The 18,952-nt window shown below is 35.1% G+C and overlaps 1 protein-coding gene across 1 annotated transcript; it reads right to left on the minus strand.

Annotated features, from left to right (window-relative positions):
- Positions 1–922: 922 nt before the first annotated feature.
- Positions 923–17,724, minus strand: LOC127061437 (proline dehydrogenase 1, mitochondrial). Its single transcript, XM_050988292.1, has 11 exons — positions 17,110–17,724; positions 7,940–8,148; positions 7,508–7,689; positions 5,830–5,894; positions 5,515–5,699; positions 3,958–4,132; positions 3,766–3,876; positions 3,546–3,677; positions 3,171–3,370; positions 2,990–3,078; positions 923–2,905 (listed from the first exon to the last, which is right to left on the minus strand). The coding sequence occupies exons 1-11, from the start codon at positions 17,419–17,421 to the stop codon at positions 2,700–2,702; spliced, it is 1,866 nt and encodes a 621-aa protein (XP_050844249.1). The 5' UTR covers positions 17,422–17,724; the 3' UTR covers positions 923–2,699.
- Positions 17,725–18,952: the final 1,228 nt, after the last annotated feature.

The following is an 18,952-nucleotide window of genomic DNA, read 5'->3' on the forward strand; positions in this document are numbered from 1 at the left end:
CAATCTATAAAACTCATACGCTACACGTCAATAATATTATCTTTATCTAAATTATTGTCACCATCACACATATGAGACGTGAGTTAAGAGTTCTTTTTACGTATTGACGTACTAGGCGAATAATAAATATAACAAATAGAATTGTATATATGTATGTATATCTAGTTCACTCACATTCATCATACTGCTAAACGCCATGGAGACACTTTGCTATAGTCCGTATAACTATGCCTCTTTATTTATTTATTTAGTTGTTTATTTATTTCCTCGATGAAGTTTCTTTTTTCCCAAAAGTTCTGTGTGATTAACATAATCTGCATGATAAATTCCTTTTACTGACCTCTATGAGAAAAAATCACACATACATACGTTTTAGGGAAGCAACTATATCTTTTAGATAATATTCTCCATCAGACTGTTATCGTCATCATCGGCATCATCGTTATAGACGTGGACTATTAACATATATATCTCAATATCAAAGTCAACATACACAACAGAGATCATAAGAAAGTATACTCGCGTCGTTTAAAAAGAAACAAATAATACTAACAATCGAATTTATGATAGTTATATTAAGAAACAAGAAAGAAAAAAAAACGAGAACACACATTGGAAAGAAGTTTGAAGGAAGTCTATCATCAGTAACTCTCTATTCTTTATCACGTGTTCTTTCTACAAAGAAAAAAATACTGTAAAAAATCAGAGTCGTAGTTCGATATCTTGCGACGTCGATGATCGTACAGTAATGTTGAATTACTAATAACAGGCTGCGTAGGATTTTTAGTATTAATATACTTTAATGCAACGTAAAATTAACAATACTGAAAAGTTAAACGCGAATCGTGAAGATTTTTTTCTCATCGCAAATGACGATTTTTGAAAACAAGAGCAGGTATGTCGTATGATCTCATTTCTTGCATTTAAAAATCTTTAATTGTTCACTTTTATTTTTCCTCTCGAGACATAGAGCCATTTCTATACATATATGCACGTTACATGCCATTAAACCTTACTCTTGCATCTCTTCTTTTTCTTGTTCTTCTTCTTCTTCTTCTTCTTCTTCTTCTTCTTCTTCTTCTACGTACCGATGATAACGCAGACATTACACTGAATTCAAACGAGGCAAAAAACGATAGATGATTTATCAGCTCTATGAATGTGAAATTACAAGAAAACAGTCTATCTTTCTCGAAACTTTCGATCTCGCTTGTTTCGGTCCAACGATATACCTTATAATATTATATCTCAACGCGTGTAATTAATGTACGTAAAAGAAAAAGTGACTCTCTCATCGGTAAAAGGGACAAAATCTTACGCGCCTTTGTTGTGTAAATCTTTTTTTTCCATGTAAAATCTCGACTCGTATGAATCGCACTTTACCGATTGACACAACGTAAATATCAACGTACGTACGATCATCGAAACTCAGAGCCACTTTTTCCACTCTTCTAATTTTCATGCCGTTAAAACCTTCACTCCCACCGTCTTCCCTTTCCTTTCCCATCCTTTATGTACATTACAATTTTTACGAGGAATACAACCATAACATCTCAACTGCAATAATATCTTTCGTTTGGATTTTTCAATTCGTAGAACGGAATCTCTGAATATGTAATAATTAATTCCTTATTCACATTGTCACTTTGATAATATCGCATGAAAACGAGGCTATCTTTTGGTAACTACGCGCAAGCATGGAACATGACTATTCGCGTCTGACCCGCAAGATTAACACAACTACCATCATCCGTGCTATGTACACTTAATTGCGTTAATTTATTAAATCCAAATAAAATGCCGTTATAATTTATAAAAAACAGTTTGTTGAGTACACATGAGCTAACTTCACGTAACACTTTAACGGAATACCGACATAAATAAATACATATATGCATATATATATATAATATTTATATTGATTTATATTCTATTATATATATATATATAAAATACGTAACACAGATAGTATGATTCGACCTTTTAAACGAACGATACATTCTGTACGTATATTATATATATGTATATAATTATAAATTAAATATAAGTATTATATATATATATATATACAATATCATATCATATATATATATAATCATAAAATACTAGGATTCTCAAAAATATAAAAACATTAAAAGATGACACATCAGCGTGGGGTCTCTTTGCTCGAGGGCACTTTAATCGCTTCCTTTCTACGATTTCATCACTGTTCAAGACTTAGTGTTACAATTATGTTTCATCGAGTATAAATTAACAACCGATATTTCAAAAGAGAAAAATATAATCTGGATATCTTGGATATAACGGCAAACTACGAAGTTGCAATACTTGAAAATGGGCATTCGATAGGCTTTCGATCGCGTCAGTAATAACCATAGCACAGTAGCTGGTAGCTTTTCGCAATGCGGGTAAAACTATAATAACGCATATAACTCTACGCCGAATAGTGCAATATCGAGCAAATTGCGCTTATTGAGGGCACACATAAGCAATTTTACGTAAGGAAAACACTACCTGCTTTTCTGGCTACATACACACACGCATACACACTCGCGCATCGCTCTTAATACCACAAGTTTTACCAGGTTATTTCAATTATCTCGATTCGAAGTGCCATTAAAGGTCTTGGAGATTCAATAATTTACAATCACTACTTGAATTTGATAGAGTATATCTCTGTACTAATTAGGACGAAATACTCAGACCGGAGTGTAATTGCCCTTAGGTTTGTAGAATATTTGTCCTCTCACTAAGCGTCTCGTTATTTCACTCAACAGCAATTGTTTCTCCTTCCTAATTTTCTTCATTATACCCCTATTTTCTTGTGCACGTCGAGAAAGATACGGTAATACCTCCTTCACTGGTCCATAAGGAATATATTTAAATGCCGAATAACCAGATTGACCTGAAACAAGACGATCATTTGGCATCCAGTCTTTTCCTTGACGATATTTACTTCAAGGTCGAATACGATTATATATTATCCTACCTAACGGAAACGTTATATAATCACACATTCCTAATAATTGACCAAAGCAGATAACTTTATCTTCTGGCGAGATTCCGATTTCCTTCATTCTAGAAAGAAAGAAAATGATTCGTTATTGACGACATTAAAAAATAGATAAGTGATCACGTTATATGCGAATAACAGAAAGGTCACAACGTACTTCTCGATAGCAAAACGTACGGTGTCTTCGTTGTGCGAGGCAACCATAATACCTATCTTCTTAGGGTCTTCGCCCTTATCTTTATACTGCTTCATCCGCCTCAAACACTCCATCAGCGTTTTGTGATAAGACTCGGTAGTTGCTTCGAACGAAGGATTCGTTGGATCCGGATAACCCATAGCAGCGGCTCTTGCTCTTTCCTATCGTAATTATCGTGATTACCCGAATAACGATACATTATATGAATCAGAGATAACTACACGATTAAAATCTAACTATATCTTGACATTTCATTGCAATTATATTTCGAACATTTTAAAGATAATAAGATAAGTACGAGTTTCGGAACGAAATACATCTATAAACTCATCGTACCTGTTCGATATAAGCACCCCGTACGATTTTCGCGCCAAAATAAAAATTTTGACGTTCTGCCTGTTCTAGATCCGTTTTTACCTCGTTATAAGCTTCCTGCAGATATGTCTGGTACGTATTGAACACCACGGCCTATGAAGTAGACCATTTGGGATTGAGAAATGATTCACTGAAAATTTGCGGATTGATAACATATTATGTTTTCTAAATAGAGCTTTACCTTATCTGTATTGTACTTGCGCATCATTTCCAACGTTAGTCTTGAGATTGCCGGCTGGAAATATGTTTGCTCCGCGTCTATCATAATACGTACATTCAGTTTGTCGGCAGCCTGTTGAAAATATTTCAATTTCTCATTGAGTGAATTTTTTTACCTTCCTTTTTTCCTCTTAGTTTTTGCTTCTATACGTACCGCAACAAGATTATTTAGTCGTCTGATCATATTCCTAAACATCTCCTCTTCTTTCGACGTCAGTTGTGACATAAGTCTCACCATCTTTCCAGTCTTTATGTCGGGAACTTGAAATGTTTCGCTCAATTCGTAGTTTTCGTCCAGAATTCCGCTCCAAGGGAATAAGTGAATCACACTACGAAGGAATCCACATTATGTCTTTGCTATGTTACGTTTACATCTAGCAACGGGATGTTTATCCTAAAATAGGGGTGAACAACTTCTTCGCCGCGAGCCACGCGATTTTAACTCATTAATCGATCCATTCCCCCACTACTTAAGTTCACTAACCACGATTCCAATCGAGAATCCATAAATAGACAGAAACAAAAGCCGTGCAGTTCACGAAACACGGCGATGTCAAATAGCGAGTGTCCTTTCCTCTCACTTTGCCGGAACAAACAAGTAGGAGAAATACACGCGACCCGCGAGCCATCGGTTGCCCACTCCTGTTTGAACATATTGCGGACGGATCACAAAAATTCTCATGTTTTCTGTTCTAGAGCTTGTGACCAATTACGAGAATTCTCGTATTTGGGTTGTTATCATTTAGAGTGGAGCAATGTAACGGAAAACGCATTCGTTGAAGTTACAAGTTCATATAGAATTAAAAGTTATTAATGGCTTTAAAATTTACATAAAAGCTGTTTTGTATTCATTCGCCAAAAACATAGCTGGCCACTGAGCAAAGCTAGCAATAAAACTACTGGTCCGCAATGTGTGAAGATGTACAAGAAATAATTGAACTATCAATACATCAGAGTTTTTCAAACTGTTGCTCGTTTTTTAGCAGCATTTTTTCCCTTTTTCTCCTTTTTCTTTTTCATTTTCATCTTTATATATCTTTTTTATTCTTCTTTCTTTTCGTATAATGAAACGGTATGCAGATATCTGAGCGTATTTTCTATTTTTCGTATTTCTAAACCTAAAACATGGTGAGTGAATATGTCTGCCTAGCAAATACTGTCCCGCTCAGTAATTATTATTTTGATTTATTATTAGATAAAAATTTCTTTGCACTTTTAAGTAAAATGAATAAAAACCGTCTTATTTTGAAGGAAATGTTTCTCTTTCTGAAAATCTTGCTTTTGTACATACACGGTGGTTTTATGTAGGATTTTTTATCTATTGTCGTGAAAAATTTCGTTCAAAAATTTCGTTAATTTTAAGATCAAAAAATTGTTCGTATCTTTTAAAACAAATATAATAATTTAATCCCTGTACTATCAATCGGCAATCGATCCTTTGTTATTATACGAAAACTGACACCGGCTGATATGTCGGCCTCGGTTGTTTCTGTTCAGACTCTCCCCTCCGAGTGTCAAATGACTTTTATATTCTTTGTAATTAAATATTCTCCTACATTTAAATGCAGGGGAAAAAAAACCTTTATAAATTTATTCATGAAAACATACATACGAAAACGGCCGGGAAATTTTTCGTATATAGCAAATATTTAGGTTTAGAAAAATACGAGTTGAATGATATGAACAATATGAAAAGATTTGAAGACGATACCCTTCTTTATCAGATTGAATCTTTTCAAGGAACTTTTGTACCGGTGCCGCATCCATCACGTGAGCCTCTTCGAACTTTTTCTTAAAATCATCGGGTTTCGCATGGTGAGCCAAAACGGCACCCTCACCACCCACGACGTCCGACATGTACTGTCGCGCTCGCATGATCACTTCAGATAGTTGAAGCTTAAATAAAAAGACAAGAAATAAAGAGATTTGTCGAGTATTTAAAACATGAATGCTTAAAATAATGAGAAATTATGCATATAGCCTCGAAAAGGAAATACAATGACTAATGATAAAAAGAGCTACGAACCAAAAGCTGTGGACGACCAAGTGCTGTCAATTTAACAGCCGTGATTCCGGCGCCCATAGAAGTACCTGCAAAGATATTAGCCTAAAATTACTCTCTGCTTTGAGTTACTTCTTTTCTTGTGCAAGGCATAATAGAATCGTTCAAATGGCATGCTTTTCACAATTTTTTTAAATACGTACACATTTTGTTAATCAATGCATAACATCATACCATAGTTCTTAATATAATTGGAAATAAATTCCATGTATATATAGCGTGCACATAATGACATAATACAGAAGAGCGGGAAAAGAATTAAGTAAAGAGATTAGATTAAGATGAACTTTAGCAGCCATTGTTCCTTATCCTCTTATTAGGACTTGAATCAAAGTATATATTAACAGACTCGTGAGATATCTCAATCTCCTTCCAATCTAATGCGTTCGTAATCATTTAATGGCATTCATAATATTCCACGATATCTCTTCGAAAATGATATATATAAACAAAAAAGATTGCGACTAATTCTGATAGACGAAATTTTTGCTCAAATCGAAACATACTACGATCTATCTGTTTCTTCGCAAAGAAAGCTACAAAAGCGAGAGTTGGATAACAATCAAAATAAAGAAAATGAAGAAAGAGAAAGAATAAATGAGCAATCATTAAGAATGGTAATTATTCATTTATCATCGGTCAAATATTTCTACCGAAGACTATTCGGACGAATGTTATATCACATCTTTGGCTGGAGAGTAACTAGAGTCCGGCAAGGTCCACTTGCGGTATGGTATTTATAGCGTGCTCGCGGACTCACAAAATTTCGAGTTTCTATGTCGTATTCTTCTCATCTGAAATTAATTATTTTTGCGTCTAATATATATAATTTTTCCTCCAAATTAAATATATCACATGCTTTGTTATTTTTAATATACATATGTATTATACAAAATTTCTTTCTTTATTTGTTTATAAGTGCTCGATTTGTTGAGATAATAATTGATATAGTCCGCGATATCCTTGATACATCTTTTTGTAAGATGCGATTCTCTGATTTGTTCGAACAACTTTCTCAGCCACTATCAATAATCAACAAAATTTTCTTACAGAAATATATATATTTGGAGAATCAAGAGCTATAAAATTATTTATTTGATTATTTAAGTCTTTGATTACTTAAAATGATAAATTATGATTATTACGAATACACACGAAGGGATTGATTTCACTTAAAATGAGATCTGTTGTACTCTCTATTCCCCCTCCCCCTCCCCCATATTCCTCCCTTCATCCATCCTAATTTCCTCATAGTCTTTCCGTTTCAAACGATCGACGTTTCAAGTAATAAACTTCGAAGGCACATCACGTGGCGCGTAAATAACGTAACGTGTATAATACATTCATAAGTGACATGTGTAGTCTCATGTATACGTTAAAAAACAAAAACGAAAAAACTCATACGTAATAGGATAAACGTCCAGACAAATATGCAAAAGCGGATATACACATGCATGTACACAAGCTACTTCCTTCCTCTGCCTATAAGCAGAAAGCAAGTTTAAATGAATGACATGCGTAATCGCTGTCGTAGCAACGATTACAGCTGAATGACAACTCTCGATTTTGCCAAGAGAATACTTTCGGAATATCCGTACGAATTTTCTTATATTTTTGAGCTTAGAAATCTTCTGTAGCTCACCGGCAACAGCCTCGAGACACCTAATGAAAATATCCATATTTCGTTCGCAAGAAGCTTCGTTTAAGTAAAAATATGTCCTGGCCGAAGATACTTTGTAACGACGATCGGCAAACGATTTTTCGACGTGATACTTCTTCAATGGTCCCTCTGTTTTCTCATCACCTGCTTCCGACACGGAGGCCCTAAAAAAATGGAGATCGCCTTTTAACAAAGCCGAATATTATTCTGAATAACTACTAATATAACGAATCGTATCTAACTTCTCTGATTATTTTATTATGCAGCTTTGACAAGTTATAATGTTCGCAATTTGTGTTATATCAATTTCTACGACTATAGCTTCGTTGATATTTTCAATTTCGGCGATTATCAATTATTGAAATGAAAAAAGATTTCAACATTTCTTTCATAAATTTTGTAAACTCGACTCACTGTATTTCACGGCGCTCGGCTTCTTCTTGCGATATATCTTCCTCAACTGAATAATCCAGAATCGGCTTGACCCCGAATTGCCGTAACCTGTCGAGAACCGGTGTGATTTGTACTTCATCCTCACCGGCTACAAAGTGTCCGTAAAACGTTGCCTTCATCATTTTCGTAAAGAGCTTTTCTCCAAGCAATTTCTCCGCCAGCTTCATAAACTGAAAAGATCGAGAAAACCGTGAAAAAAGATCGAATGAAACGGAAAAACCAAAGAGAAAAATATCTTTCATCAAGAATATATCTCAGAATGACAATAGATAAGCAAACGCGTACGTAAATATGTGTATCCCTTTGAAGTATCGTATGAACATTCGAGGAATAACGCTAAGTAAATAAACCTAATCTAATACGGGCACCTTATATTAAAGTCTAAACTTGAGATGATTAAACTCTGACGATGCACTTACATTTCACGGAACTCAATTCATAATTTGGCATTACGATTATGCCAGTGAGAGAGAAAAATTAACATAAAACCAAATTACCCTGTGATCAATCAATCATCCATCTTTGTTAAGCTCTTTTAAAAATTAAATTGTTTAAAATCCATTTATATGATTTGATGAACCATCAACTTCCGTGTATAAAAGATTTAAGAGGCAATGTAAATTACGAGATGAGTTTGTAACGTAAAGAAACTTTATCGCACGATTCGTCTTGTTGAATCTTCGTCTGGAAAACCACAGAAAAGCTACAAAGATGTCAAAAAAGTCGATTGGCGAAGCAAAATAATAAAATAAAAGGAGACATTATATCCGGCGGACATCGTAATAACATGCTTATCTAACAAACTTCCTTTGAGTAGGATCTTGGATGGACGATTTCCAATTATTCTGAATTACTGTAATTAAGTAAAAATCTTTCGAGATAAATTCAATGCAATTACTCAACATTCCTAATGTTCCTATGTTTTTAAAACAATCGAGAAAGCTTGTGAAATTAATGCGGAGAGTACGTAGATACGTATATACTTTCTCGCTCGTTCGATAAGAAAAAGTATTTGTAAACGAGATCAGAGAATAAATACGTAACCACATACGTATGACATCTATATACGCACACATACGTACGTAGTGCGATATTAGTTATACACATCGTAATATCAAACATCGATAAAACCGGTGTTTAATCATTTGTAAAAACACGCAGGTGTTCTTTGTAATACGTTATGTATAACTTATGAAAATTGTATCAATTTGTCGCTTTCATTATCATTCGTCTAGTCATTATATTTAACACGTATCTATTAATATTATTATTTATTATCCATTATTATTTGTATTCACGACTGTCAACAAAATCGGATGTCAAAAAAATTGATTTTAGACAGAAGAAGCGTGAACTATTCTGAGATTCTGGTTTTTTTTACAAAGAATTTTATAAATAATCAATTGTTTGTATGACTTTTTATATTTTCTATGATTTGCAAATGTTTCTGACAATAATAACAAATATATTCTCTTTTTTCTTTGCATGTACGTCATCACTCACGGTTTGTGCGTGTGTGTGTGAGCGCGCGCACACGAAAGGAAGAATAATCTTCGTTATGGAAAGAAACCATAATTAGAAAGGACATAGAAATAGAATAAACGACAGAAGAGATACGTACGTAATTACGATCATTTCCTAATCGATTAGATTTCGATGGGTTTCACATACGAATCTATTATAGTAGTCTTACAAGTGTTCCTCGTAAAGGAAACTTACGAGCTCTTTCACTCATTTAAGCGCAGAAGCATACACTATCGATGTACCTTACATACATATATATATATATATATATATATATATCCAGTACAATAGGATCAATATCTGTATTATCTATCGTTCATGTAACAAAGTATTATCTGTATTTGTATAGTGTTAAACATATAATACAATAGAAGGGAGCCATGTAAAAGTAATTAAATAGATCTAAGTGTAATAAAAATCCCAAGGGAGATCACATTTATCGGAGAAACCATGATTGAAGGGCAGAAACGTCTCACACAATTTGAAACGTAAATTGATACGTCAAAAGAGAAACAAATTTTTTTCATACATTTATATTTAAAATTTGACGACTTTTAGAATCAGTGTTAATTCACGAACACAAATTATAATACTTGTGTCGATAACCAATATGAATGGTATGTTCATTACAGACTAATTACATGGATTCGTCGGACTTGATTGTTCTCATTCATTCGTCGGATTCGAGCCGATGATAGCATCGCGCTATTTCACATTTGTTCTCTCTCTCTCACACACACACACACACACATACTTTGTTATATTTCATGATCAATTTCAACCTTTTCTCAACTGAACGAAAAAACTGATTGAAAATAAAAATACAGAGAACGACGAACAGTGACCGAAGACTTCTACGATCATCGAGAATTATAGACTACAAATAAAAGCTCAATAGACATATATTAAAACAATTAAAAATATCTAAGCAATTATTTTCACACATTACGATTGTTTATTTATGACAATTCGTTGATATTGTCATTCATGTAATTTTTCATTTATCATTGACCCGAGAAACGTTTAAAGAACCAATTAAAGACTAACTTAATTATTGGTATTTAAGTTTAATATTAAACGTTTGGATGAAATTTAAAGGTAAATCCTATTTAATAAACATTTCTCGCGAGCTCGTTAATGATTAAAAATCGATACAAATAATACGGTTAAGTTTCAGCGAGCTTTAAAGCCACAATGTAAGTAGCGCACCGTATATATGTATGTAGATATAAGTAACTATGTATCAAGATAGTAGGCTACGACATAGAACACGTTCTGCGAGAATTGAACCGACGATCGGGGGCCAACGACTCTTCGCCAGTAATACGCTGTCGTATCCACGAACGAACTCTTCGCCAGGATCAATATTCAGCCACCTTGCCAGACAGAGCTATACGTACGTATAGCTGTATAGCTATACCACGAACATATGTATGTATGCTACGAGTATCGCAAATACGAGGTAAACTATGTGCACTTTAATAAGTCATCTGATAGATATCCTATGAACACACCCTTTAGTTCGAAATATCACCCATTTTACGATAAACGAGTGCGATTTCTTTCTCAAGACTCATTCAGTCTTCACGCTTTCTCCATTACGATTTATCGACATCTAAATTTTGTACCCACAGATGAGACTTCGATGTTGAGCACAATTTCAAACCATTTCTTACGATAAATAAATTTTGCTCACGATACACATTAAACCTGACGTCGACCAATGACGTCGATGTGGTTTTTGATCGAGCCCTTTCCCGCCTCCCGCTTCTATACAAGGAAAGAATTACAACGACGTTAATTGCAAATACCGAGACTCGCTTGTTAATGATAACGCAAGTAAGTACATATATACTCCTCTCCGACAGGTAGTCTCGTATTTGCACCAAGCCGATAGCAATGTTTTTCAAAGACTTATAGATGTTTACCGTAGTTTTAAGCAATTATTTGTCGATAAATGTATATACATAGCGTATACACAACGTTTATATACTTTATACAAGATCGATCTCTTGAAAGAACAAGAAAAAAAAAAGAATAAAAATAATTTTAGAGTTTGCATAAAAAATGTCGTAGAATCGTTTCTTTTTCTTTGGCGGAAGAAAGGGGAAAATAAAATCATCGTTTTTGTGATGCACGGAAAGATTCTCTCACTCTAAAGAGGCGTCAGACAACCAACCGGACGACCTTGGATATAGTTATCACGTGTCTTTACAGACCAATCGGAGTGGGACATCGGAATAGGACATCGGACTCATTCGTACCTTTCTTCGCGGTGGACTCAGTCAATGTTTTTTAGATGTAATCTATCACAAAAACAAACAAAGACGAACAAGGACGGATGATATCTCGAAAGAACCAAAAAAGCAAACCCGACGATATAAGTTGCTGCATTGTATTTCAAAATATTAAATAATCCTGATCACGGAAACGGTTCAAACTCCACGGACTGCTATCGACATAAGTGCATCGCTTATCTGTAGTTAAATAATTAACTCTATTCTTAACAATCTCAATAAAAGCCCGAAACAACCAAATAAACCACAAATAGAAATATATCAACTATGATAATGAAAAAAAAAGAAAGAATGTATATAAAGTCGATTCAAAGGTGGCGCCTTGTGAATCGATCGATCGAATGGTATTCGCTATATTTCAGGCGCTACATTTGAAAGAGCAAGCACGTGGAGTAAGATGGCCGTATAGGTAGTTGTAGATGGCCGTGACAATAATGCAATTCAACTATCAACATCGTGCATGGAAGGATTATGTTCTCTCTCTCCCTCTCCCCCTCCTCTCACTCTCTCTCTCTCTCTTTCTCTCCGTCCCTCCCTCCTTTTCTCTTATTCTTTCTTCTACGCACTCAACTTTCTGTCATACGTCTGGCAGTCGTCTGAGCGTAGTCTGGCAGGTCGTACTAACGTACGTGCATTTCGAGCCAACGGCCTGTGTTCTGTCCGACTTCTCATTCTCACTTTTTCTTTTCTCATCATCATGAAAAAATGGATTCGCGTCTTTCTTCATGGATCACCAATATTACTCTTTAAAGAGAAAGCGCGAATCTCGCGTCTCCTCTTTGTCCTATAGGGCGCACATTTTCGTTTGCTCGCCTTAATTTATTTATATCCGAAAGCCAAAGTAAGTCTACGTCCTCTTCGCGTACCGAGTAAATTCACGTCCCTATACTCTTTTCTCTTTCGCTCTTCCTCGCGCATCTAACGAAGATAGGTCGAATAGTTTTCGGAGATTCGGTACAGCGATCATACCAAGCTTCTTGCCAAATTGGCTCATGATTTACTATAACATCGCTACAGTTCTAAAATGAATATATGTGGCCCTGATAAAATTATCACGAGTAATTTCTTTACTTTCTCTTTCGCTTTTGAATTTTTCCAAGATTTCTATCAGTTGTGTCAATGTGAAATATCACGAAAAACGGCTAAGCTTTTCTACAAATTTGGTTAATAATATATCTTCTGGAGAACTGTTTCGAAAATTAATTATCTATACGACTATGGTACGATAAATGGTTCCTGACGGCAATTTTTGTATTCTACGATAGCGAACGGTGATCGATTGTTAGAACGGAATTTCGTCTTCTTTTTTTCAAGGGTGCTGCCACCTATCGACAAAAACGCAAGCTTCTCAAGTTCGTAGATACACGAAGGACGAAGGAGCTTAAAAAGATAACCTTGAGAGATCGATATTCTCGAACACAATGCAAGGCATGCGATTTAGGTAACCCGCTACTCGATCGAATGAAGAGTAACGGTGACAATTTCTAAACGATATAACTACTGATTACGCGAACGTTCTAATTAACCTTTTTGATTATCGATATACTATCGATTACCTATCGACAAAAATGCAAGCTTCTCAAGTTCATAGTTACACGAGGGACGAAAGAGCTTAAAAAGATAACCTTGAAAGATCGATATTCTCGAATACAATGCAAGGTATGCGATTTAGGTAATCCGCTACTCGATCGAATGAAGAGTAACGGTGACAATTTCTAATCGATATAACTACTGATTACGCGAACGTTCTAGTTAACCTTTCTGATTATCGATATACTATCGATTACCTATCGACAAAACTGCAAGCTTCTCAAGTTCATAGTTACACGAAGGACGAAAGAGCTTAAAAAGATAACCTTGAGAGATCGATATTCTCGAACACAATGCAAGGCATGCGATTTAGGTAACCCGCTACTCGATTGAATGAAGAGTAACGGTAACAATTTCTAATCGATATAACTACTGATTACGCGAACGTTCTAATTAACCTTTTTGATTATCGATATACTATCGATTACCTATCGACGAAAATGCAAGCTTCTCAAGTTCATAGATACACGAAGGACGAAGGAACTTAAAAAGATAACCTTGAAAGATCGATATTCTCGAACACAATGCAAGGCATGCGATTTAGGTAACCCGCTACTCGATCGAATGAAGAGTAACGGTGACAATTTCTAATCGATATAACTATCGATTATGCGAACGTTCTAGTTAACCTTTTTGATTATCGATAGTAAAAGTTGACTTGTAAAATATCTCACCTCAAGTTTTTACAAAAAGATCCTTACGTAACGATGATTTAATGATTTGAAAGATTTTTACGATCTTATATCCAAATATCATGAGCGAATCCTATCGGATCAACGATTGTGATCAGCGAGTCGCTTACGATAATTAAGTAAATATATACTACGAAGTTAAAAAGCTAAAAAAATATGGACGTAAAAGTAGTTTTTTTTTTTCTTTCCCTCTTTCATAATCAGCCAGTGAAAGATGATTTCTCTCGAATTTTTTCAACATCGCATAATAATATCGACGTTTCAAGCTTCGATATTACGTGAGAATGACTTAATCTATACTGATTTACTCACATACATCTGAGGGAACAAAACAACAACTTTTCTTTTTCTTTTCCTTTCGGAAAAGCTGTTAAAAATCCTTCAGTAAGAAAACTTGGAGTTCTTGTAATGTTTCGAGCTTTACCAACATATGACCTAATTGGTCCATGGTTTCGTAATCTCTAAATAGGAGATTGAATTTTTATCGATTTAACATATGTAATTACGTATGATATTGTTTATAAGAAAGTAGAATAATTAAAAGAGAAATGAAGAAGATGATCGATATTAGGGACAAAAAAAATAAGAGATACTTAAGTTTGAAGTAGACACGTTCAGGAGCTATCGAACGTAAAATGCGGTTCTAAGACCTTACGCTGCTGATTCTTGAACATATCACCGAGCAAGTGCCGATCAATATAATTCCTCGTAAAAATCGTGTGTACTAGTTATCGTGCAGAAAAAGGCGATCGTTTGAAAAGAAATTGCCGTACGTTTAATAGAAATTTATCTTGTAATTAAATACGATAAATAAGATAAATCAATATACAGGATAAATAATGCACCAATAAATATATAAAAACTATGATCGTATCTGCTATTAAATGATCGTAAAATATGGAATAAAAACCGGTTTCTTCGCGTTTCTATACGAAACATTTGAGTCCTTTATTTACAAGGTGTAGGGGTTTAGAATAAAATAACGTTTACGTTGTCGTCAACAGATTCCAAAGAACCGACGAGCCTGTCTACACGAACAAGCGCACGTGCAAATAGTAGGTACTTACGATCGTTACACAGTTGGAACGTAACGATTGTTACGTAACGAGTCTTTTCAAAGTTTACGGAAATATGAGATAGAATACGCAGCAAATACAAACTGAAGTTCATTCTCCTCATTCTATTCGTAGATCTTTCTTAAAATAACACGAAAGTTATTGTTAGTTTGCATATTAGTTTTAAAGAATTTTGAAACAATTATCATACGCGCGCGCGCGTGCGCGCGCTCGTGTGTGTGTAACTGGCAAATCATTCGATAAGACATATGACATTGCATGACGCAAAATTTTTTATACGATGAAAAAATAGATGATTCAAAAGAACGATACAATAAAGTAATAAAAATAAAACAATACTTTTACACGTCGACGACCAGCCTGAAGATGTCGCGATCGACACCATGACCTCCGCCATTTTTAATCGCGATAGCTTGTAGAACGTAGTACATACATACATACGTCGATGGAGAAAGAAAATTCCTTCGGGACGGACTATTCGCTGGCACGAAGGCGTACGCGATCGATAAGCGACATCACCAAAATCAATAACAGCTCGTGCCACGTCGTACTAACGCATAAATAGCATACGAAATTCGAAGCTAACTTAGCTTACTAAGAAGGAGGTCACTGGCCCTACAATTCATCATAACCTATGCATATGATCTGTTTTTAACGTTTTGTAAAGGGAGAAAAATGTTTTCAATGTTGTTGCACCTTCAACGTAAATTTAACTTCGATCTTGTTCAAGGATACCTCGTTTCTTTTTTCCTCTTTTTATTGCAAGATCAAAGACTGCAATTTTAAGACAACAAAATTAAGACCTTGTTCGATTTTTTATTCAAATACATTTGGAAATGTACTAATCAACAAGATTATGCATATATATATATATATATATATATATATATATATAATCATAATTGTATTGACCGTCACGTCATTATATTCACATTTCTCTTTTAAGAAACTCAGCATTAACGTATATTATTTCTTTCAATCTATGGAAACTGTAATAATTATCACTTCTAAAATAATAATTAGAAGTAACAAAAAGATGAAAATCTAAGTTTTCTAATATAATTCAATGACATATATATTACTTCAGGTAATAAAAATATATACATAAATATAATCAACTGCGAAACGATTGAACGCGACAAAACGTCGAGTTTTGATACTCGATAACGTTAAGAAAAATTTGTTTTCAAGTATAATATTTCGAGATTGTCTTTCGAGAAAAACTATATAAAAATATAAAAAAATGTTAAAAAGAGAACTTGGAAACATACTCGTTGAACAAAACGAGGAGCCTCTCAGTAGCGTCCAATCGTCGAACAGCCATGACAGTTGGCGTGACTTACGTAGTACGTAGCAGACTATAAAATCGATTACTCTCGATAAATCTAAGAGGGAAACGATATAATGCAAGTATAATTAAAAAGGAGAATATATCAAAAGAAAATTATTGATCATTGCATAAGGTACGCAGAATCATCGACGAGAAGACAAATAACTGTTCCTTCGTATACCATTCGCCATGCTGAGATTTCACGAGAAAGGAAGAAACGTGAATGGCTCGTCCGTCGAACGAGGAAAAAGCAAACTTCTCTTTCCCTCTCTCTCTCGCTCGCTCGCTCGCTCGCTCTCTCTCTCCCTCTCTCTCCATCTCCTTTGCTCTCTCTCTCTTCTCTTTCTCACTCTCTCAAACTCGAATCAGTAACTCAATAAAGCAAACCGTTCGGCAGGATTCAAAACTTGCAAATATCGATAATTACATAAAAGACGATCGTAAAACTGCGCCATTTCGTATACGTGGGTGGTGGTAGTAGGAAAGAGAGATGGAAAGTGAGAGAGCAAGAGAAGAAAGGGGCAGCAAAAGAGAGAACAAAAATTCATAGATGCCGGTCTGATTTCACCGACGGAACACGAATAAGAAAGAAATAGAAATGGATACCTCGATGAATGCTCACCTTCATGTTGTTTTCGACAAGATACTCAATCGAACATATTTGATATACGACGTACGCTCTTACGAGCTCCATGGTGGTCTTGCTCTTGAAGGCAGCAACTGGGTCGTTAAACTTCAAATCAAGCGGATCTATCTGTCTCGGTTGATCCGACGCCGCTTGCTGCACGCTGCCGGTAGTGGCATATCCACGTTCGATCAGTCGCACCAATGCAGCGGAGACGTTTTGATCGCGTAATCCAACCACGGGGAGTGGCACGCTTTTCAAAATCTTTTTACCGGCGCAACATCGCGGCACCGTTCTCAAAAACGCCATTACTCTCTTTCTCTTTTTCTGACTCTTTTTCTCTCTTTCTCTTTCCCTTTTTATATATAATATATATATGTATCTTTTTTTTTTAAACGTGTACCGAACAGTCCTGATAGGTGAAGATACGACGAGAGAAACGATTACCGCGATCGAAACCCTCTCGTCGAGTGAGGCCTTACGCGCGACTGTGCCTCGCCTGGGGCGTCGAGCTTCCCTCTCTCTCACTCTATTTCTTTTGCTCCCCCCACTTTCTCTCTTTCTCTCACTCTCTGTCTCTATCTCGCGCGCCACCGATTTATGCACAGACCCACCGCTGTCGATGTTACTACTGGGACTTGCTCGAACGGGTAGCCACTTCTTGCCGGTTCCTGTCAGTAAATAAAAGAAAAACCCTGTATATCCACCTTACTACGCTTCAGTCCCAGAACCCAATAACAAACGACTTGGGGAATCTTTTCTTGATTCGCTAAGTGGGGAGCTCGAACGATGATCAGATTCGGCTTCGTACCTTTTCCTTGGATTGATTATCACTCTCCCTCTGTCTCTCTCTTTTTCTCTTTTCTTACGTGCTCCTTCGAAATAGATCGATTTTATGGAATATATTTTCTCTTATATGTTCTAATTTTTATTCCTCGAAGAGTGATAAAAACGAGTTTTAATCATCGAAAGTATGTACACTTACGACCTACACGTTTAGATCGGTGGAGTGTTAAAGCAACGTAAAATTGAGCAAGCTTCGCGATTGGTTCGCCTCGAGAAGGTGTGTTCTACCACGCGAATCGCTACTGGTTGATCTAATTTTTGGCTAACGTTAATGATTGCGTGTCGATGTCATATACCGTCCTATTTCTAGAAATACGTCATGTCGCCTTCTTTCTAATATAATTATATATAACTAATAATGAAATACTTTTATTTAAAGTATATCAATTTACGAGTGATACAACAATCGTATCAATTGTTTCCCTTATTTTTTACAATCAATTGTTCAGACTCATCGATTAGTCATTGATAACAATGCAGGTTTGAAGAAACAGGGTTGAATCGTTACTTCAGCATGCATTCATATGCATGCATCGAACTAAAAGCACATGTATTCTAGCACCTATATAAATAAATAAATATATATATATATATATTGTACATATATATATTGACAATGCAAATTAACAAAAACCTAGTAAAAGATCGTGGGTAAAATATGTTTACAAAATCCGCTCCGTAGACCGTTCTATCGTCACAAACAAAATATAACATATTTCTAATATGGAATTGTACAAAAGCCTAAGGATTTTGAACTTCTTACGTATGATTTTCTCATTATATATGTTATCAACGGGAAGTAACGCTAATAATAGAAATTAAAGTAGTAAAGTGATCATATTGTGAGCTTGATCGTAAAAGTTTATTAAAAATTACACTGCCATCTAAAAATGAATTAAGTGCGACTTATTAACTCAATGATAATTCGTATTATCGCATAATGGTTCCTTTGCATAAGAAATTTCCAATAATAGTATCAATAATGATCGAAACT

The sequence above is a fragment of the Vespula vulgaris genome, chromosome 2 (assembly GCF_905475345.1).
Source record: "Vespula vulgaris chromosome 2, iyVesVulg1.1, whole genome shotgun sequence".
NCBI lineage: Eukaryota > Metazoa > Arthropoda > Insecta > Hymenoptera > Vespidae > Vespula > Vespula vulgaris.

Coding starts and splice junctions, on each gene's coding strand:
- LOC127061437 (XM_050988292.1), bottom strand. CDS start 17,421: ATGGCGTTTTTGAGAACGGTGCCGCGATGTTGCGCCGGTAAAAAGATT. Junction 7,690..7,939: donor GCCGAGCGCCGTGAAATACA/GTGAGTCGAGTT, acceptor CCATTTTTTTAG/GGCCTCCGTGTCGGAAGCAG. Junction 2,906..2,989: donor TTATATAACGTTTCCGTTAG/GTAGGATAATAT, acceptor GTCTTGTTTCAG/GTCAATCTGGTTATTCGGCA.